Below are 23,750 nucleotides of genomic sequence, written 5' to 3'. Positions count from 1 at the left end.
GATGTGGCTGTGAATGCAGGAAAGCGTAACAGGACCAATCCAGATGCTGCAGCATCCAGGGCCAACATCAAAAGACCTAGAGAAGGGGAAGCCAACTTCCTTCCCAATTATCCCCATGGAGAAACTAAGGACACACTGGAGACCAAGAGGCTTGAGATGGTTGAGCAGTTCAAGAGGATATCGATAGAAAGAGACATGATTCTCATCTATCAATATATGCAGCACACCTTTGAACTCAGGCGTGAAGAAATTGGGAATTCAGCTCCTCCCATTGCCAAACTAAAAGACAGATGGACTCTTTTGTGAAGCCCAAGTGAGTAAAAACTTAAAAGGGACACTTAAAAAGTTGACAAGACTCACATATTGTCAAAGTCACCATTTTAGGAGTGCTTGATCTGGATATAGAGCTTAAAATTGAGTTGTTTAATATGGTATGTCTATTAGTCTGAAAAATCCAGTTTTACAATCTTACATTGCTTTTGTTTTCCATGCAGCTCTACAGTGAATTCCACAGGACCACCAATCAAAATCTACCATTTCCTTCTTTGCTGCACTTGACAAATATACACCTCCCCTGCTAAAGCTCTACAAAAAGAGGAAAATTGGAAGTTTTGGTGAGAAGATGGAAGAAGTTTTGATGGCATATGAGGAACAGGTAAAAATATTTTTAATGCATTAAAATGCATTCATGTTGAATGTGAACAGTGGACCCTGACATCCCCCTATGCATACCTTGTCTTTGTTTGTGCAGCAGGACAAGAACAACATCAGTGCTAGAACAGCAGCCTTGGCCGGCCTACCGCTGTACTTAAAGGAGGATTCATCAGAGCTCTTCAAAACTTGCAAGGTATTTTTGTGTTCTCCTTTTCCCATATCCATAGCTCAATGCCTTCATCCATTTTGCAAAGAGAAATCACTGATGAATATAAAAATTGCCTTCTACCTTCTACTGGGTACCCCTGTTGTCAAAACTATATAATTTACAGTCAGGCAGAGATATACTGCTTCTAAATTGTATAAGTCAATTATATACTGTATATGGTTGTATCAAATGGTAAAGTTATAAAACTTTATTACAAATGAAGAGATACTCATTGAATAAATTACATTAAATTAGATTTAAGAGAGTTACACCAAAATTGATGAAGAATTCTAGCAAATGAAGAACAACTACAGTGATACTCAAGGAGAACCACATCAGTACTTCTTGAGGGCACAACTTGAACAATATCGACATATCTTACAATATGTAGCTATTAATGTTTATGTTCTTTCCGTAATTAAGTCCTATCATATGTTTTCATCCTCCCATTACATTTTATCTTTTGATATTTAAAGGATAGTACAGGCTAGTGCCTCTGGTGGGGGAAAAAAAAGTAATTCCATTGCAACATGATATTCATTAAGAAATTAGGTAATCTCTGTTGATATGTAACAATATTTTCTCAAGTATTCAAAATGCTATGTAAAAAATGTTTTACAAAAAGATAATATTTTTCTAAAAATATGTCAAGTATTTCATTTTTTTCATCCTCATGTCCATATGGGCTCTAAAGAGATCCTTTCCTAACAATAGAGGATATTCATCTTGGCAGTCACTTGTAGCTTTGTCGTCAGTGTTTTGTCCCAACAATAAATGTGGTGATCATGGACTCATGGTTTTATTTTGAAAGATTGTTGCCGGAGTTCCCTTTTCTGTTTGTGCTGTGTTTGGCTGCTTACCTTTCCCCAGAGGCTGCTCCCCTTCCCTGCCTGTGGCGCTGAGGCTGATTGCACTCACCTGCTGCCAATCAGCATCTCCTGGCCTATAAGACCGCTGCAGACTTCAGCCTCAGTGCCAGACTATTATCGCCTCAACGCAGTGGTACACGGCTCAATCTCCAGTGAAAGAAGTATTTTTGAAAGAAAGATTGTTCGTAAAACTACCTTGGTTCTCATCCTCCTGTTTGTCTGTTTTTTCCAGTGTCTCCCTCCGTGACTCACACCAGCCCACAGATCAGCACACTCTCTCAACATTTGGTTTATCTCTGGACTCCGGATTTCCTTCGTTCCTGCATATATTACAATAAACCCTGTTAAATCGTTTCCCTGTCTGGCTGCTTTTGGGTTCAGTTCCTCCACCTCGTCACAATAAACCTACATGTGACCGGAAAGACAAGGAATTTTGTACTAAAAGGAACAACTTTGGAAGATACCCAGTTGATTAGTGTAACTCAGATTGCTGAAGCCTCATATTTACTTTGGCTGAACTTTATAAGTCAGTTTCACATAGAATGATGACTGGATTTAGTCCTCCATCTCTTAGTGTTGTCATGTTATGAAGGGATCTCTTCACAGCCAGTATGAACAGGAGGAATGATTATACTCACCAAAAATATTTACATGGACATATGGCTGGTGAGTCTTAGTCTTAGTCTTAGTATTAGGATTGGTTAAGGTTTTTTCAAGGCTATCCTTTAAAGGGGACATATTATGCAAAATGCACTTTTCCATGGTTTTCTATCAGTAATATGTGTCCCCGGCTTGTCTACAAACCCCCAAACATGAGAAAAGTCCATCCTCTCCATCTTTTACTTGCGCCACCTTTCAGAAAATGTGTTCTCACACAGGCCAATTGGAGATTTTCCCTTGATGTCGTCATGAAGGGAGATGACACCTCCCCCCAGGTGGGTGACACTCACCAAGCTAGTTGTGTGTTCCGCCCTCTGAGTCCGCCTTGCAGCCGCTATCGTTTATTCCCTCGCATCACCGGCTCCGGTAAAATTGTGTCAAAGGTACGAGCGATGCACGCTAGTTGCTCGGTTGTTGACTGTACAAACCAACACAGAAGTCTTTTTACCCCATACGCCCGAGGATCTGAAGACCCAGTGGATTTGTTTTATTTTATTTTTGATGGACACTTTAGGAGTTGTAGCGGGCTAACCATTTCACGTCGGACTGCTTTCTCAACGAGAGCCAGTACAATGCGGGATTCGCTACATTCTGAAGATAAAGCATGGATCAGCACCGACTGTCTGAGACCCAACTTCAAACTTGGGAGCTGTAAGTTTTACCATTTTATGTTGCTTTACTGTATGTACACACTGTTGCGTGTGTTGTTAGCATGGCAGCTAATGTGGCTAACGTTTTGCCTCGTCCACACAGCCGGGTACAGATTGTATGCAATTCTTCTGCTTGTTATCGCTGTGTGACGTTGATTAGAGCCAACCAGCTAACTTTATCAAACTTGAAAGGCGTTTTAGCTGTCTGCAAAGTCAAGCCGGTAAAATTCAGACTAAACAGGCTTTGCAGCAATTATCATAGGTCTCTGGGCTTGTTTGTTAGTGCTGTGAAAGTTAGTATTGATGTCCGTTTTAACATTTATATCATGTTTACAGATACAGTGCCTGTGGGGAATATCTAGAGCGCACCAGTTACAGGGAATATGTGAAAGGGGATAGTCTGTAATACACATTTCTTGCGTTTTGCACATATAGTGAGCTATTTGCAGCATTTACAAGCTATTGACAACCCAATTTACACATAATTGAGTGCATTTGTTATCATTTTTGCACTGCTTGCAGCTGCTGCCATAACTACACATTGAGGAGCCGACATTCTATAAGTATTATATTATTTTATTTTTCAACCAAAAAATGTTTTGTACACATTGTATTAAGTATTGCACGTATAATGTTAATACAGTTCCACCAACAACAAAATACAGTAAAGAAAATGTCAGGAGGTATTTAGAAACAGACTTTCAGTCATTGTTTTGTAAAAAAAACAACAAAAAAAAGTGAAAAATGTAAAAAAAATCTTTTGTGTTTTATCAAACAGGGAATGTGGTGGACCTCATATTTGAAAAAGTCTTTGTTGACCTGGGACCATACACAGAAGGTGCTTTGGCCATCTCCATCCCAGAGGACCTCACTGCACAGTTCGAGCGGCCTGAGAAGGAGGAGGTCATATCCAGGTATGTGTCCCGGTCCTATCATGGGCCAGTCTTAAACCCACGTACTGGGGCCTGTGGTGTCAGGAAACTCGACACTGATGCGTAGGACCAGGCAGGCTGGAATGACGAACCAGATTCTGCAACCAAGGAAGCCCCAGCACCAGCCCATAAAGCTCCTGTAGGCTAGATACCTGTACCGACTAAAACAACTGGACAGGGCATTTAGTCTTGCAAACATATCTATGTTGTGTCTCACAATTTTTTTTATGGATCCAGTGAATCCTACAGCTTTTTTTTTATCACTGATTATAAGTGCCTCATTTAATGTAAATAAATGCTTGATCGTTACTAAAGAAATGACTCCTCTGAATTCATATATTATATGCACACTATCGGCTGATAGAAAAACTTTACAAATCAAAGAGCAGCTAAACTAATTTATTTGAGGGTGTGTTACTCCATTTGTGGTGTGTTATTACCATTGTAAAATTATGTGCAGTGAAGTAAAACAAGACTGCCTAACATCTTTTATTTAGATTGAAACTATGTTTTTACAAAGAAGCAAAACATACTGGTGTATTCCTCTAAACCGTAAAGTACCGTAGTCAGCGCTGTACATCATGCAGGGATTCTGGAGGGAGTACACATTGAGGCAGAGCGGCTCCAACCCAGGACGGCCTACCATACATGGTCAATCTTCCTCGATCTCCCACAGCAAATGGTAAATGCTATGGTTTATTAGTGCCACGGGTGCTCAGCTCCGAGGCACTCCTCTACAGCTAGAATAGCTGAGAGGAGTGCCTTGTGTAGTACATGGTGCCCTCTATTAATATTCCTCATTCTCAGACTTATTATTATTCTTCCGCCAAATTTTGGCGCATAGCTCGTCCCGCAGCTTTGAGAAAACCCCGGTAATATATACATCAAAACGTGCGTCTTGATCCCGAAAGAGGTGCTATGACCTTTGGTGTTAAAATTCCAATTTTTGCATTGGAATTTTCTTTAAAAACCCACAAAATTTCACCTTTTTTCTACAAAATTTCACCTTTTTTCTGAGTCACCCAGCTCTCTCATACCTGCACGTAGAAATGTGATTCAAACTATAAAACGGAGGAAAACTTCTGCTCTCTCAAAAAGAAGGAACTGTTTTTACATAACATGTAAACTTTCCATCTAAGCACTCAAAGGAGGAGTACAAATCACTTTTTCTTCAGAGTCAAGTTAGAGTGAAAGCGTCAGTTGGCTAGAGTGCGTGAAGCAGTAAAAAATAACCTTTATTTTTATTTTTAACTCGAGCTCACGGCCAAACCGTAAAAAGGAGACAAATAATTCTTTCTCAAAATGTACACATAGTTGTTAGGATTCATAAAATGTAACTTTGACAGGCAGGGTCTGCACAAAATTTAAACGGGGGTGCCGAGTCCGGCAGCAATACCTGTCTCACTCTCATTGACATCTAATGTAATCGTCTTTTTTCAAAAGAATCTCACTCTGTCTTCGCACTGAGCTTACTCACTCATTTTAAGGAATATCTGAATAAAATAGAGATTGTAGAAACTTCTGGCTTCAGTGTCTGGCAGTGTCTTTTCGGTTTTTTCATAAACTGAAAAGATTTTCTCATAATTTGACAACTCTCCAAGCTCTGCTAGCTTTACATTAGCCGCATGTTAGGTCTTAAATTACATTTAGTTAGGTCTTAAATATGTAAGTCCATTTACTGCTTCCTTCGTTGCTTTTTTTTGTTTTGTTAAAAGAGTGAATGAAGTTGTGACGGTCTCCGCTGAGACAGAGGAGAGGAGAAGCTACTAGCCCTCTCTCACTGTCACTTCTAGTCGCGTTGCTCTGCTCCCCAGTAATGCTAAATTTAGCACAGAAAAAAACATAATAGTGGTAATTTAAATAGCGGTTCATGGGATTTATTAACCCTCAGGGGTCCCTCTGTCCTTTTTTGGACATTTTCTTCACTTTTCTTTTTTGATTTGCTGATCATTTTGGCTGTTACAGCTGAATGTATGGATTTCTACAAGAAAGTGTCTTTTTTGACATATTTTTAAAATCTAATGTCAGTTACTGTTACAGGTCTATTATACACTGGTAACACATTTTGAACCCTCTGGGGTTCCTCGCGTCCAAAAAAGGACACACAAAGAAAATGCTATAAGATCATCATATATCAATATTTTTTTCTGCTTTTTTTTTTTGCATACATCTCTTAAACCACTTCAGTTCTGCTCAAACCTATCAAATGTTTATTAGTTTTCAGGATTTAAACCCTTTAAATGCCCGTTTGAAGACATGTTGCCTCTTGTTTTATTAAAAAAAACAACACAGAATATGAGATATTTCCCACATAATACATGGTGGAGGGATGTGACATTGTTTTGTATCAGAGTCTTTTATATCAAGACATTTCTCAAAACCAGAATATGATCAGGGTGACTTTTGAACACTGGAAATAAATCATGTACTCATCCCGGCAGTAGCCCCCGTGGCACTCAAAATTTCCCTGGAATTTTCTAGTTATTATTATTATTATATACTGTGGAGCTTGACAACAGTGTGGTGTAGAAAACTGCACAGTTTAGTCTTTAACTAAAGATTAATGTTGCTATCAGACATGTTTATGCTGATTTACAGCTTTTATTGTAATGCACAAAATAAATTTACTACATAAAGGGTGATGTTAAGATGAGCATCTCTGCTCAAAACATGGAGAAAAATTAATAAAAATCAAAATGATTTACTTTGTCAGCATCTATTAAAATATCTGACTAGTATTGACATTGAACATCTGTAGCAGTCCTTAGACAACAAACATTTTCATAGACTGTAAAAGTATATCTAAGGAGGCATGACAGATAACTACATTATACAATTCACAAAAAACATAAAGAACTAAGTAACAGTGAATCAATGCATATATTATACTTCTAAAGGTATTTATTTCCCTATGTGAACAAGTGAGAAGTTCAAATGTGTAATGTGACAGGTGCACAGGCCATTGTAACTAGCACAAAGACCCAGTGTTGTGAAACTGCAACATAGACACAACAAGCTCAAAATCAAATTTGATGAATGTTTTCCACAATAACTTAACATCTACATGTTGTAGACATTGTAATAAACACAAAAAAAAATATTAAGGTAATTTACTTACTTGAATCTTGCCAAATCCATTCCAGTGAAATAAGGAGATGAGCTCGGAGAAAAGTTTGCATGTAGTGTGAGTTCATGGTCAGATGACCGGACCTATAAACACGTACTCCATCCAATAGCATTGTGAGGACAAACAATAGGACCCATTGACTATGACTATGTGGTTTTTAGAAGAAAAAAAAAACATTCAGATATCTTTTTTTAGGATGGTTAAATGTGACGTTGTAATATTGAAACAGTGGGTCTTACAGGGTTAAATGTAAAATTGTAGAAAAAATGTCAACAACAATAGAAAATATCATGGAACGTGTTACTGTAGAAATAGATGTGGAGAAAAAAAAGAATATAATGATAAGTTGTATCTATAGAAAGCAAGCATCTTGTCTTAACCTCCTAGGACCTGGCGTCCACATATGTGGACCTCACATTTTGGGTTCTCTAGACCACAATACTAACTTTTTCTCAACAAGGGCCTGGTGACCACATATGAGGATATTATACTGCCACTCAGTAATCAAAATTTAAAACTAATGTCCTCATATGTGGACATCATTTTTCTCAGGTCCCAATCAGCCTAAATAGCAAAGAGAAATTAAAAATGCACGCCATGCAAGAGTTCGGGTCTTAGGAGGTTAATACATTCAATGACAAGATGGTTGATGGAATGAAGAGGAATAACAACAAGATGATGTTCATATGTGGGGACTTCAATGTAGATTTGTTAAATTTAAAAAGGAACACAAAATGAATACAGATTTTGTTTAAACAATGTATAGTGTAATGAAATTATAGAACTACAAAAAAACTGTTGACATTTTATTGCTGTTTTTACCTGTTTATAACAAAGGAAACCCCCAAACTCTTATGAATAGGAGAAAATGGCATGTGTATGCCTACTTTTAAATAACACAGAACTATGCAGGCCTATTTGAGTCCTTCTCTTATTTGGGAAGGGTTAAAAGAATAAAAAGTAACCCACTTTGAAATGAATAAAACATATAGCTGCAGCCTAATAGCTTTAAGAAGAGTAAACATAAGAACAGGCCAGTTTGTATTTAATTATGACTCAAGTCCATTTCAGTGTGCAATCATCCTCTTCTGTTTTTATCCTCAGGAAGTACAACATTCAACCGTCGAGAAATTCAGAATTAAACTTTATTTTACTCTGGGACTTTTCTTTTTTTGGATTTATCCATGGTTAGCTTACCGGGGGTCTGAAACGCAAGATTAGCCACCAAACGGTGGCAGGAAGAGGCGATAGGCTGTAAATGTTGCTATGGAGATATTGTAAGATATGACGTATATTTTAGTCGACGAAATATTAGCAGTATCACCTCGATCACCAAAATATGAGGTGTTCTCTTTAAAAGAAAAAAGAAAAGAAAAAATAGACGTTATTAATTTTCATATTATTTTATTTTTTTCAAAGCCACTGTAGAAGGGCTGAAGAGCCGCATGTGGCTCCAGAGCTGCGGATTGCCAACCTCTTGTATAGGAGTATTTCTGCTCATGTCGTTTTTTGCAGGAAAAGGAGGCCCGAGAAGAGCCACAACCCACAGTGAAGCCAGGAGATCTGGTGTACAAAAAGTGGAACGTCCCTCGAAGGGAAGGGCCATACGAAGTGGTCAGGGCCACTTCTACGGCAGTACACATGAAAGGATCGCCTACTTGGTATCATTTAAATCACTGTGTGAGAGCTACAACAGAACCAGCTGCTGGTGAAGAAGTGAAAAAGGAGGACGAAGATTCTGGAGTTCGGGAAGATGAGCCCCGGGGGAAGGTGGAGAGTGAGAGCAGTATGTCTGCTGCTGATCCTCATCCCACTGGTGAGCTCGACCCAGATGCTGCGGAGTTCCCAGTCATCCACTGTGTTGTGGGCCAAGATTGTGAGTAGTTCTATTCTATCTTAGGTGCATGGCTGATTGGTCACTGAGACACATCCAGAGTACATGATGGTCTGAAACACTGGAACCACATTGAATATGACAGAGAAGAAGATAGAATGGGAAGTAGTAGTAGGCACAAGTAAGTTTCAGGTCAGGGCCCACACAACTGGAGCTGGCACGTTGGCTCACAACAAAGTGGCGTGCAGACAGTCTGTGCCAATTCCGTTAGATCTACGGTGGACCACAGACTCCAAAGACACTAAGAGAATAGATGCTGTGTATTAATTGATTGATATTTACACAAAGTGCCTTACTGATATAGTATCATGCATTTAATCTAGTCATACAGTATGCACACAATGCAAGTGCAGTACAAGAGTACAACAGCAGTTTACAGTCAGAATGTAACGTGTTCAATAATATTTCTTGACATATGCACTCTTGATTATATACCCCCCTCCAAAAGTATTGGAAAAGTGAGGACAATTCCTTTTTGCTGTAGACTGAAAACATTTGGGTTTGACATCAAAAGATGAATATGAGACAAGAGATCAACATTTTAGCTTTTATTTCCAGGTATTTACATCTGGATCGGATACACAACTTAGAAGATCGCATTATGTGTAATGGAACACCAAATTTTTAGGTGAGCAAAAGTATTGGCGTGAATAAGACTTAATATTTAGTTGCAAATCCTTTGCTTGCAATAACTGCATCAAGCCTGTGACCCACTGACATCACCAAACTTTTGCATTCTTCTTTTGTGATGCTTTTCCAGGCTTTCACCGGAGCCTCTTTCAGTTGTTATGTATTCTGGGTGGGTTACTCCCTTCAGTCTCGTCTTTAGCAGGTAAAATGCATGCTCTATAGGGTTTAGGTCTGGAGATAGACCTGGCCAGTCTAAAACCTTCCACTTCTTGCCCCTGATGAACTCCTTTGTTGTTTTTGCAGTGTGTTTTGGGTCATTATCTTGCTACATGATGAAGGATCTCCCAATCAATTTGGTTGCATCTTTCTTTAAATTGGCAGACAAAATGTTTCTGTAGACTTCTGAGTTCATTTTGCTGCTGCCATCATGTGTTACATCATCACTGAAGCTGAATGAGCCCATCCCAGAAGAAGCCATGCAAGCCCAAGCCATGACATTACCTCAACCGTGTTTCACAGATGAGCTTCTATGTTTGGGATCATGAGCAAATCCTTTTCTTTCTCCAAACTTTAGCCTTTCCATCACTTTGGTAAAGGTTAATCTTTGTCTCATCAGTCCATAAAACTTTGTCCCGGAGTCTTTGAGGCTCGTCTGTACTTTTGGGCAAATTCCAGCCTGGCCTTCCAATTCTTCTTACTAATGAGTGGTTTGCATCTTCTGATGTAGCCTCTGTACTTTTGTTCATGAAGTCTTATGCGAACAGTAGATTCTGATACCTTCACTCCTGCTCTCTGGAGGTTGTTGCTGATGTCACTAACAGTTGTTTTAGGGTCTTTCTTTACAGCTCTCATAATGTTTCTGTCATCAAGTGCTGCTGTTTTCCTTGGTCTACCCGTTTGACGTCTGTTACTTAGTACACCAGTGGTTTCTTTCTTATTCAGGACATTCCAAATGGTTGTACTGGCTATGGCCAATGTTTGTGCAATGGCTCTGATTGATTTTCCATCTTCTCTCAGCTTCACAATTGCTTTTTTTCACCCATAGACAGCTCTCTGGTTTTCATGTTGGTTACACCTCTAACTATAAATGCAGTCTGCCCAGGCAAAACCCAAATCTGAAACTGAGCGTAGACATTCAGCGCTATTTATTGTTTGAATAATCTATGTAATGGGAAACACCTGGGCAACAAAACACAACTGTCAGTCACATGTTCCAATACTTTTGCTCACCTAAAAATTTGGTGTTCCGTTACAAATAATGCTATCTTCTAAGTTGTGTATCAGATCCAGATGTAAATACCTGTAAATAAAAGCTGAAATGTTGATCTCTTTTCTCATATTCATTTTTTGATGTCAAACACAAATGTTTTCAGTCTACAGCAAAAGTAAAGGAATTGGCCTCACTGTTCCAATACTTTTGGAGGGGAGTGTATTTCATTTATGCAGCATATTCCAATGTAGCGTTGAAGTTATTTATACTGTCTAACCACATTACACTTATACAATGAGTTTTGATTATACTACTATAATTTTACTTAAGTATGTAACATCGAATTCATTGCTACGTTCATTTGTTGAAAGCCGGTGAAAGGTGATCGTTCAGTAGGAGGGTCATAGGGTTTTTTACCTGTATTCCAACTTCAGGTTTTTTCGTCTCTATTTGCAAGTGTGCAAATCAGATGATATTAGTGCTGCATTGAAACTGTCTTAATATGATATGAATGAATGATTTCAGGTAATCCTGTAAGGGGAAAGGGATTGTCCAGGGCCTGGCAGATCCTGGAAGGGAGGACTATGTGGTGGCAAAAGTCATATCTAAATTGTAATAATCTATCTACATCTCATGCACTCATGTATTCAGTATTTCAGTATGTACTCATGTATTTTTGTCAACATCTGTGGACAACATTAGTGCGTAATTAAACTGAACTGCTGACCTGAACTCATGTCAGCATGACCAGGACAAGTGTTCTGGAAGAGGGGCAAGAGATTGTAAAATAGAGTTACTGGAAGGGAGATTGTTTTCTCAAGAACTTAGTGCATAACTGTATCACAAGGGATGTGAGATTGTTTGTACTTCTTTATAAGAGGTAGGATATGGGGAGTTGTTTGCGACTCTGCAGATATTAGTCTGCCACCGAGCACAAATAAAATATACTCTGAACTAGCAAGACTGTCTCAAGAATAATATTTGAGCTACCACAAGCTTCAGTGAGTCAATTTTACATTTAGCATTAGCATCATTTATCATCAAGTCTGGTTCACCAGTTCACACTCATTATGACCCACTGCAATCACCAATTCAACCTCATCATGACCCACTGCATTCACCAGTTCACCCTCATCATGATCCATTGCATTCACCAGTTCACCCTCAAGACCCACTGCATTCACCAGTTCACCTTCATCATGATTAACTGCATTCACCAGTTAATTTCTCATACCCACTGCATTCACAAGAGCCTCATCTGTGACCAGCTGAATCATTAATTATCCTGCAGAGAGAGGCTGACCTGAAGAGAGCAAACATTTAGAGAATATTTTCAGCTCTGTTTTCCCTCCATCCAAAAGATAGAAGTTTCTAACATTCTTACTGTGAGATGAATTTAGTTAGAGGTTGACTCTGCTCTTAATGACAATGAAAACCGGAAGTTTAAGTTTGATTCAAAGTACAGATGTTTCTAACACAAACTGAAATGAGCTGGTAAACAAACATCTAGCATCACTTCCCTATGCAGTCAACTGCACATTCAGTAGATTATCAGGATGACTCAACGTTATCAATACTAAACAGTTTGTTTTGAAATAAACATTTTAACATAGTCATAAATATTAAACCAGATGAAACATCAATCAGTTTTTAATCAATTCTACTTGACTCTGACAAAATAAGGAAAAACTGATCCTGAACCAGCCACAGAGCTACTCCTCCAGCAGAGGTGGAGGAGAGAGTTTGAGCTGGAATGTCTCTGTTCCTGGGTGAACTGGGAGAAGAAATCCTGACATCTCAGAGCTGTGGCAGAGGGAAAGGTCTGAGAGGATGGACAGCTGCCAGGAAGAGAGAGAGAAAGACAAAACAAAGGTCACTTCACCTTTGTAAAACACAAGTGTTTCTGATATCAGCTCAGTGCTTTACCAACTCATAAAGGTTCAGATTACATTTACTCTGAATTATTTATTCAAACTGAACTCAGGAGGTAAAATGTTTTACTCAGTAAATTAACTCCATACTCTCTTTCTGTTGCTCAATCTATGACCATGATTATCAGCTGTGTCAGAAGTGAACAACGTTAATCTCTGACACAAGTACATGTACAAGTACAAGACGTGTTAATATCTGTGTGATCTTCATGTGAAGGCTGTTCTTTTTAAAAATGGACAGAGGAACTTCTATAAACCACATGAATACAGTTTTATAGCGTAAATTGACAGATTCATTTGGAAACTTTCTCTACCTACATTAACAAACAAATACTGTAAAAACAGGGTCTAAATGAACCAATTACAAAGCAGAAGGTTTTAGACAGCTGAGGCCTTGGGCTTTCTCAGCCTTAGCTGTGAATTTCTGAAGGATTGAAGTCAGAATCTAGATGTCGACTTCTGGAGATTTTAAATGATCAAGGTCGCTCACGGGAACTAATATTGGTAGCTACAGTGTCTGAGTAGTATTCAGCTGTCTCACTGTAATGGTGTAGGACTATGTTAAACTGACATACAGGTGGTCATGTTTATCATCACTTCTGCTTGTTCAAATGAAGGCTAATTGTATTAGTCACAGCATCACGATCCAAAGTGCTCCTGATGCTGCAGTTTCATGAGGACTCGTCTCTCTGAACTGCCTGGGTAAACAGGGTCATGGACCTGTTGGGACTCATCATTCAAGAGACAAGATGTTTCTTTGCTCCACTGGACAAAGGAACTCACACCCCGCAGTTCCTCACTGTTCACACCTAGGGGACGACCCCCCCCCTACAGACCTCACTGGCCAGCCAGTTAGGGTAACATGTGACATGTGACCCCCTCGGGTGTCACCAAACAAAACCAGATCTCTTGTTCCTCTTCTCTCTCTCTCTTTTTTTGGCTTACTCTGGAGAGCAGCTCCTGCTCTCTCCTCTCGACTCTTCAAAGGGCAACAAGGCCCCAGCCCAGGTCAGCTCTGCTACCTGAGAAACCAGCTCTCTCGCCGGCCTGCTCACAGCAGCCTGCAAACACTCTTCTCCTCAACAGCAGCGACCTGCTTTGGATTAACTGAGAGTGAACCAAGTTCTCTTCAGAATCAGAGCGTTAGCGTGGAACAGCTAACTCTGTGAGGAGAACAAAGGAGATAACCGCAAAGCAACACAGCCAGACAGGACTTTACCCCACCAGGAAGCCTCCCAACTCAATGGACTTTACAACAACACTGGAAAGGACCTCTTTGTTTGTTCCAAGGACTGGGTAACATTAATTCACTGGGCCTAACCTTTCCCAGCACAGCATTGCACAGCACAGCATAGCTAAGCAGCAGAAGTCTTAAGTTTGTTAATATACTTGTTGATTGATGTCTTGTTGTTGTACAGTTAATCGGGTACTCGTATGTTAGCACACATAGTAGTACGTCCCAGTTCTAGAACCTGCATGAAGCTAACCACCTCCCTCTAACCTGGTACCTTTAGATTACATGAGCTAGGCTAACAAAGAAACTCACACCTTCCCTCCCACACACACCAGGTGGACTCAGCAGCCATTTTGAGTAGTTTCTTTGTTTACCGCCATCTTGTGTAGTCTTCTTTGTTCAGGTCATGTGGTCACAGTGATCACTTTGAATCGGCCATCCTGCCTTTGTCTGTGTTCCCACAGACACACACACATACACACACCTGTATATACTAGATTAGACATTGTGTTTTTACTCTGCTCCATTGTAAATAAATGTCTTTAAGTATAACTACTGGTGTGTTTAATGTAGCACAAGCGTGAATATTGCCAACCTTTACTTAGTAGAATTCCAATCCTTCAACTTAACTTACTGTTGATATGGTAATTTGGTTATAGTTAGTAAACTCTAATTGTTAGTCAGAGTTCCAGATTAATGGTAATAAATTGAGACTGAAACCATATTGGCTATTTTACCTATTAGTTTAGGCTGGTTCCCCGAGGACTTTAATTAATTTTAAAGTTATTATTTAATATTAATATTTTTCTTAATTTATGATAGCCAATAAATTGATAGACATCTGAAATCCAACCTATTTGGTGTCCAGCTCATGAGGTAGCGCTAGGACCCAAGAGACCCCTCTCTCTGACCTGCCTGGGTCAAACAGGGTCATGGACCTGTCTCTCTGACCTACCACCCTTGCTAAACTCCCTTAGCCTATCTAAGGAGACACTGACTAATTTTTGGGTTATAAGGTGGGATATTTATTTTCAGAACTTCCATCCATCCATTATCTTCCAGGGTTGGGTTGTGGTGGCAACAGGCTAAGCAGGAGGTCCCAGACATCCCTCTCTCCGGCAATGCTTTCCAGTTCTTCCTGGGGGATCCAAGGTGTTCCCAGGCCAGATGGGATCTATAATCCCTCTAGCGAGTTCTGGGTCTACCCTGGGGTCTTCTCCCAATCGGACATGCCCAGAAAACCTCCCCTTATCAGATGCCTGAACCGCCTCAGCTGGCTCCTTTCCACACGAAGGAGCAGCGACTCTACTCCAAGCTCCCTTCCGGTTGTCCAAGCTCCTCTAAGGCTGAGCCCAGCCACCCTATGGCAGAAACCCATTTTGACGCTTGCATCCGCATTCTTATTCTTTTGGTCACTACCATATCGACTGGTAAATCAAGAGCTATGCCTTCCGGCTGAGCTCACTCTTATTCACAATGGTGCAGTACAACGTCTGCTTTGGTGCTGACACCGCCCCGACCCGCCTGTCAATCTCCCACTCCATCTTACTCGTGAATAAGACCCTGAGATACTTGAACTCCTTCACTTGGGGCAGTAAATCAGCCCCAACCTGGGGGGAGCAGTCCACCATTTTCTGGCTGAGAACCATGGCCTCAGACTTGGAGGTGCTGACTCTCATCCTAGCCGCTTCGCACTCAGCTGCAAACCGTCCCAGCAAATGCTGTAGGTCATGCTCTGATTAGGCCAACAGAACCACATTAGCTGCACAGATGCAATTCTGAGGTCGGCGGAGTCCAACATTCACTAAAAACGTGTTTGACTTTGTGCCGAGAATGTGGACACAGCTATCACATTGGTTATACAAGGACCGAATGGTTCGTAGCACAAGTGTAAAAAGGATATGTAGATTAGCACAGCCTGGGTTCCCTTTCCTGAGTCACCGAACGGTTTGCCAGAATTTCCTTGAGGCCAACTGAAAGTCCTCCTCCAAAACCTCCCTGAACTACTCCCACACTCGAGTTTTTGCTTCCGCAACTGCCAAAGCTGCTGCCCTTTTGGCCGCCCAATACCCATCTGCTGTTCCTGGAGCCCCCTGGGCCAGCCAGGCGATTAAGGCCATTTAGCCAGGCCTCCTTCTTCAGCTTGACCTTTTCTTTCAAAAATTATTAATATATATCTATATTTGTTAGACAGATACAGAGTCCGTACCCTGGATGGTCCTCGGTACAAAGAGCGTAGCTGATCCCAGGACTGCTCCTGCTGAAGGTCCAGTGTCACCTCAACAAACACCTGGACCACAACAAAGAACCAAAAAAAATACAAAATATAAAGTATAAATATTAAACAATACTTTGTTAATTCGTGCAAAAAGAGTGCAAACAGCGAAATGATAACAGTTTATATAGTTTGTATAGAAGGGCTTTGAGTCGTCTTGTGCCTCATTTTTGATGATTTTTAAGGGACAAATTCAGAAATCCAGCAGCTCTGCAGTGAACATCAAGTCGATTAGACTTGTTGGACTAGTTAGCTCAGAGAGCTGTTATCAGACTTGCTGTCCTGCAGCTGGACATGTTACATCTTTACAAATGAGTACAATGAATCTTAAAGGGTTTTTCCACATTATGAGAACTGCATTTGTACAAGACCAGTTTTGGTGATCACTGGTTTTTTAACAATTAATCTACTGGTTGTATTAAATTGGAAGTATCCCAAGTTTTAAGAGTGAAAATCTAACACAATAATAATGTACAGCAGAGGTGCAGATGGAGGGCCTCCTGTGGTGTGTGTGTACACAATAAACATTGGAGATCAGATAACCCTTACCTTCTTCCTGTGAACCTCTGCTCCTGCATCATGATGCATCGATGTGACACGAGTCTGAGAGGGAGAGATGAGGACAGGCTCATGTTAACTACTGTAAGACAATCTTTCACATCTGTCACATTAACACCAACATGAATCTGCTGTTCCGTGTTATACAAGGCTAATCTTTTACAGCTGTTGTGGCATGAGTGTCCTTGATGTCCCCACACTCCCTGCTGCCTCATGAAAAACCCAAAGCATGCAGGTGAACTGTGAGACCATCTTTAATGGCACAATGACCAGCATAAGGTACTGAGTGTTGTCTGTCTAAATTATGTCTGTTCAGCAGCACTGTGTGAAAATGGTCCATGGAATGGAATGGTCCATCACGGGTCTTGTCACTGGTCTCATGACTGGCCTCATCACTGGTGTAGTTATTGATCTCATCACTGGTCTGATCTCAGGCATGATCATTGGTCTCATCACCGGTCTCGTCACTGGCCTCATCACTGGTCTCGTCACTGGCCTCATCACTCGTCTCATCACGTGCCTTGTCACTGGTGTGATCTCAGGCAGGTCACTGGCCTCATCACTGGTCTCATCACTGGCCTTATCACTGGTTTCGTCACTGGTCTCATAACTGGCCTTGTAACTGGTCTGATTTCAGGCCTCATCACTGGCCTCATCACTGGCCCTCGTCTCATCTCAGGCCTTGTCACTGGTCTTGTCAATGGTCTCATCACTAATCTCTTCACTGGCCTCATCACTGGTCTGATCACTGGCCTCATCACTGGTCTGATCACTGGCATCATCCCTGGACTGGTCTCAGGCCTCATCACTGGTTTCATCCCTTGTCTCATCTCAGGCCTCGTCATTGGTCTCGTCACTGGTCTCATCACTGGTTTTGTCAGTGGCCTCATCAATGGTCTCGTCACTGGCCTCATCACTGGTTGTCACTGGTCTAATTATTGTTCTCATTACTGGTCTCGTTATTGGTCTCATCACTGGTCTTGTCACTGGCCTCATAACTGGTCTTGTCACTAGTCTCCTTATTGAGCTCATCACTGGTCTCAACACTGGTCTCGTTATTGGTCTTGGTATTGGTCTCGTCACTGGCCTCATCACTAATTTCATCCTTCGTCTCATCTCAGGCCTTGTCATTGGTCACGTCACTGGTCTCATCACTGGTTTTGTCAGTGGCCTCATCAATGGTCAAGTCACTGGCCTCATCACTGGTTGTCACTGGTCTAATTATTGTTCTCATTACTGGTCTCGTTATTGGCCTCATAACTGGTCTTGTCACTGGTCTCCTTATTGAGCTCATCACTGGTCTCAACACTGGTCTCGTTATTGGTCTCGGTATTGGTCTCATCACTGGTCTCGTCACTGGCCTCATCACTAATTTCATCCCTCGTCTCATCTCAGGCCTTGTCACTGGCCTCATCACTGGTCTGATCTCTGGCCTCATCACTGGCCTCATCACTTGTCTCGTCACTGGCCACATCACATATCTCATCACTGGTCTCATCACTGGTTTTGTCAGTTGCCTCATCATTGGTCTCATCACTGACTTCATCACTGGTCTCATCACTGGTCTCATTATTGTTTTCATTACTGGTCTCGTTATTGATCTCATCACTGGTCTCATCACTGGTCTCATTATTGTTTTCATCTCTGGTCTCATCACTGGTCTGATCTCAGGCCTGATCACTGGTCTTATCACAGGTCTCGTCACTGGCGTCATCACTGGTTTAATCTCAGGCCTCATCCCTGGTCTCGTCACTGGCCTCATCACTGGTTTCATCCCTTGTCTCATCTCAGCCCTTGTCATTGGTCTCGTCACTGGTCTCATCACTGGTTTTGTCAGTGGCCTCATCATTGGTCTCGTCACTGGCCTCATCACTGGTTGTCACTGGTCTAATTATTGTTCTCATTACTGGTCTTGTTATTGGTCTCATCACTGGTCTTGTCACTGGCCTCATCACTGGTCCAAACACTGGTCTCGTTCTTGGTCTCGTCATTGGTCTCGTCATTGGTCTCATCACTGGCCTCATCACTGGTCTTGTCACTGGTCTCGTCATTGATCCCGTCACTGGCCTCGTTACTGGTCTTGTCACTGATGTCATCACTGGTCTTAGCTACATTTGAAGGCAGCCACAGGTTTCACCTGCCCTCATGGTTTTTTACCACTATTATTTTAAAATGATGAGAAGTTGAAGCATGAAATCCCCAAAAATGTCATCATTTGTCCAACAGTCTGTGGCCATGGAGCTTTGCTTACACCTTTTAGTTGGTCTGACAATATTGGAGTTTTGTTTTGGATCGTCCTTCAGCCAATCTTTGTAAAACTTTCATCGAATCACGATGGCATTCTTCCAAAGTGGCTGAGGAGATCAACAAATCATCTACATATTGTAGCAATGTACTGTTCAACATTAGACCTTCCAGGTCATTTTTTAACATTAAGTTGAACATGTGTGGTGACCACGCCAGGGTCATCAATTATGTTGTGGCGAGAAGTGGTGGATCAAAAAGGAATCAGACAGTCAAGACACAGGTGTCAGAGCGGGGAGTCTCTTTATTCAATGCGGCCTACTTGCAGTCATAGACGGAGACAACAACCAACCAACACAGAACCAGACATGATCTTTTATACCTCAGATGGCTATGTGTGTGTATGTGCATCCTGTTTTCCAATCGTTTTGGCTTCGTAGTGCTATTCTTGCCTAACTGTTGACCAGCTCCTGCATCCTGTTATTCCTGGCACACACCCAGGTCATGGTGTTCTTTTCTGGCAGAACACCATGATACTCTCCCAGGTCACTGTTCTCTTATTTGCAGTATGCCTTGGCGTTGTATCTATTCCTAGTTACCCAATCTCCTATTTTCCAGGTGTTTCCCACCAAGCCAACCAATGTCTTGACCTGCTCAGTTGACCGCCAAACCATATCTTTTGTTATTGTTCCCACACTGGCTCTTGAACTCCTATTGGCGTACAACCAGCTGATATCAGATCATACATCTTTGGCCTTTAATTCTCCTACACTGCAAACAACAGCATCACTTCAGCGGACAGTAGAAGCACAAAGTGCAAAACTCATCACATGACCAAAGCCGAGGTAGCAAAAGTGCTAACAAATTTCTCCACTGGCTTTGGTGACCTTGTTATAGTATAATGTTAGCCTCATTAGCAAGACAAATGCAAAGTAGCCTCTGCTTTCAGCTCTTTCTTTCTGACACATAACCCTCACCCTGCATGTGGGAGTGGTCCATGAGTGTACCCCATATCAGTTCTTTTCACCATCAGCTGGGTCTGCCCACCTGATGAGACCCAGTCAGAATGTGATCAGATGTCATCATCCTGATAATGTATTAGACATAGATCCCAGGTAATAGATGGAAGATGCTTCATGTCTCCTCCGAAAGATGAGAGAGGCTCACTCATGATGACACATGTAGGGAGGCAGGTGGAACCACGTTACTGGACCCCCCTTCACTTTAAATCTTTATTATAGCAGCTCTCTGAGTATTGGGATGGAGATATAGTAGATACCTCCCTTTTCTGGTGTAAAAATGTAACAATGCTGGATCCACTTTAGTGAATTAATAACTTGTACAGTGGCTTTATTGTTAATCTTTGATCAATTTGTGCAGAACAGTTATCGTTCTCCATCCATGTTAAAAACTACACACTGCTGCTGTTCAATCAGTTCTGCCGGATGTGTGAGGACCACAGGTTTAATAATAAAGATCTGAAACCCAACACAACATCAGTGTTTCAGTGTTCTGGGTCGCTGTGTGTTAACGTATTTAGTAGGTTGAACGTAGGAAGATGGGAGGTCAACGTCCTGTATAATAACATATAAATAAAAACAATGTAAAATAATAATAATAATGATAATAAGTATTATCCTTTAAAGCTGGAATAGGTACTATGGGAGATGTTAGCCTGAGTTTGCTAGATTTTGAAAGCATCCAAAATAAAAAGCTCCCACCCCCTCCCTTCAGGCATCCCCCTCCAAGGCCACTCCCCTAAAACACACGCAGTGCTCAAGTGGACGAGAGAGAGAGCGGAGCACAACGTAGCGGTAATTGTTGTTGTGATATCCCAATACAGAGTAACTCATTCACAAGTAAGAAAACATTTAAGATTACCATAATGAATGTAAACAACCAACATGACTGTTGCTCGTAGTCAATGCTATCAAGCTAGTATGCTTAATAATAATAATAATTTTTTGTTGGAAATACAGTTAGATGCAATAACATATCACTGGCTAGCTAGTAGCCACCTGCGATAAGGTTGTATATCAAGCCAAGCTAGAAACATCAACAAACATCAAACAAGCTACACTACTAAGTTAGCTATACTACTAGTACAGCTAACATTTCACACACAACACAACACAACGTTTTAACGTCACACATATTACGTTGTTTTGCATGTTAGAGCTTCCAGGATGAGAGCATTGCTAGCTCTGCTTTCATCTCATCACAGAGGCCAGGCTCAGGCTTGGGGGTGAGGGTGAGGAGGTCGTGGAAGAGCATGTCTAGATGAGCAGGTATCTATAGTAGCAAATTGTTTGTTTTTGTTTTTTTTCTGACCAACACCACCAATACAAAATTCAATAAAGCTCTGTTCTATAATAATATCTAATATGTTTGTTATCTGTTGCTGCACAGGCCAGAATTCGAGAACTGGGCTTGGAAAAGTGGCATCACCTGCTGCAGTTCTGTCTGAGCTCTGTGACCAGAGACTGGTGTTTGATATGTTACAAATTACATCAGCAGATGCTCCTCAACCAGGCCCTGCGGTTACAGGTCATTCTACACGGTGCATTAGCCAGAAATGTCCACAGATGTGGAAGGGACATTACAACATCACAACTCCTTCCATGCAGTCACACATGCAATCATATACAGTACCAGTAAGAAGTTCAGGAAAGTGTGTCCAAACTTTTGACTGGTATTATCTTAAGTTTTATTATTTTGAATTCTTATTTATATGCACAATCTGTTCTGACTTTTTTTAAATAAAATCTGTCAAATGATACGTGCCTTTTCCTTACACTTACAGAATAAACAATGAAGTTGTTTCATTTAGTATCTCTTTGTATGCTACACAAAATAACCCAATGTGGTATGTAATTTGTTTATTGTATTTTTATGGACCTAAATATATATATACATACAACATTACTGAAATACTATTAACAATATAAGATATATACACAATGTATCTCTGACATACATAATACATAATTTACTGTTGATTATAGGCAGAGGGGAGTGTCTGCTGACAGGTCAGGCTCTGCATGTGGCGTCATGTGGGCACTGTGGCAATCTTCTTCTGCTATGGCAGCACCTGTCCTTTAGAAAGAATATCACAATTAGCCATCATCTCTACAAAAATGACATTTAGATTATTAGATGTGAATGTCTTTATTGGACGTATAACAACACAAGACTATTGCTACATAGAAATACAAGTCTCAGGTTATTTTGCTGAGGGGAAGATGGTTTTATGGGTATAAAATACGTATTTTAGATGGTTGGTTTGTACACAAACATTAAATTCAAGAATATTTTTCTAATATGAAAAATGGTCTCAACTGCTAGAACCAATATTGTGAATCGCACCCTCATGTACGTAAAACAAAACAGCTACACATACAAGAAGGATGCATTTATATGAATAACAGTGGTCTAAGCAATTACACTTTGTACATTTGTAAATGGGTTGCCAACAACCTGATTTTTAGAAGTTTGAAGAGCTAAGCAATGTTTCTATCACATTAAGTTGCACTCACCGGTGGGAGCGATATCAATGAAATGGTGGAGCAGGGGTGGTGGTTTCATCAATGCCTGTTTGAAAGGTGTGGAAGTAAAGAAGTCAATCTGTCAAATAACATCTGCCCACAACTACAATGCCGACATCGCCAAACATATAGGCTGCACAGATTACATACAAGGCAATGTTATGTGTAATCTCAACTACACTGTCTACTAGCATAGCTGATGTTGCTTACACCCGGTGTTATCCAACTTTAGTTTTGGCTAATACATAAAACATACGTTGGTTTATGATTAAACAGCTGAAACAGCTTATGAAGCAGCTATATACGTAACATGTATATATATATATTTATATAAATATATATATAATATAAAATAAAATAACAATTATTATATTATTTTTATTAAAATAATATAATAAAATAACTCCCTCCCCTCTCTCCCCTCCACTTCCCAAAATAAAACAAACAAGATAATTACCTGTCTAACAGAAATACAGCCACCATCGCATCGCTTTTTAGCTCCTCTTTTTCCTCAGTTGTTGCCATTGTTGAAAAGCAACATCAATGTTGACACTTGTTCGGCCTCTGGAATTGTCCAATTTTATTTTCGTAGCAGCTTTTTCTGCTACCTTCTTCCTTTTATGAATGAAGCTGCTGCTGAAGTCAAAGCCTTGGGTGGAACTGGCTGAAATTCCTGTGCGTCTTCATCCTCTTCTTCACCCGCGACTGTCGCTTGTATGACACGGAAGCAGCAGTCATGCAGCAGTAAGCAGCAAGTGCACGGCCAGAGTATGCACAGGCTAGCTAGTGAGGTTGATAAACAGGTCGGCCAGCCAATCATTGCATCTGGGCCGAATGTACTGATTGGCTGGAGTTTTTACAGCCCAGACTGACTGACGGATTTTTTTTTGTTTATTGTCAGAGCATTTAATTCGTTCATTGCTATTGGGATATTAAGAGAATTTAAAGAAATATCACAAAAAGTGTTTATGAAACAGATTACCTACTCCAGCTTTGAACTGCACGACCCGAACAGACACTGATTATTCTAACACCGAAGTCAAAGATTTAATGGAAAACTATCTTTTTCTTGAAGGTATATTTATTCACTCAAGTCTATCTCGTTCTATCTTTCTTTCCAAACACACAC

At 40.7% G+C, this 23,750-nt stretch overlaps 1 protein-coding gene and 1 long non-coding RNA gene across 4 annotated transcripts in view; both read right to left on the bottom strand.

The window, feature by feature from the left end:
- Window positions 1–9,293: 9,293 nt before the first annotated feature.
- vps8 (VPS8 subunit of CORVET complex) overlaps window positions 9,294–23,750 on the bottom strand; it is an 82,462-nt gene continuing 68,005 nt past the window's right edge. For all 3 annotated transcript variants that reach the window (XM_056394569.1, XM_056394570.1, XM_056394571.1), the window contains 3 exons: window positions 16,824–16,877; window positions 16,209–16,289; window positions 9,294–12,672 (listed from right to left, as the gene is read on the bottom strand). In XM_056394569.1, the coding sequence (XP_056250544.1) occupies window positions 12,547–12,672; window positions 16,209–16,289; window positions 16,824–16,877 (261 nt within the window). In that variant the 3' untranslated portion in view covers window positions 9,294–12,546. The remainder of the gene's footprint in view (window positions 12,673–16,208; window positions 16,290–16,823; window positions 16,878–23,750) is intronic.
- Window positions 21,941–23,738, bottom strand: LOC130180918 (uncharacterized). Its single transcript, XR_008829495.1, has 3 exons — window positions 23,079–23,738; window positions 22,613–22,667; window positions 21,941–22,172 (listed from the first exon to the last, which is right to left on the bottom strand). It is a non-coding gene; the product is annotated as an uncharacterized LOC130180918 (long non-coding RNA).

The sequence above is a fragment of the Seriola aureovittata genome, chromosome 14 (genome assembly GCF_021018895.1).
Source record: "Seriola aureovittata isolate HTS-2021-v1 ecotype China chromosome 14, ASM2101889v1, whole genome shotgun sequence".
NCBI classification, from domain to species: domain Eukaryota; kingdom Metazoa; phylum Chordata; class Actinopteri; order Carangiformes; family Carangidae; genus Seriola; species Seriola aureovittata.
Note: the sequence above shows the minus strand (reverse complement) of the source record. Positions and strands in the feature narration are given on the sequence as shown.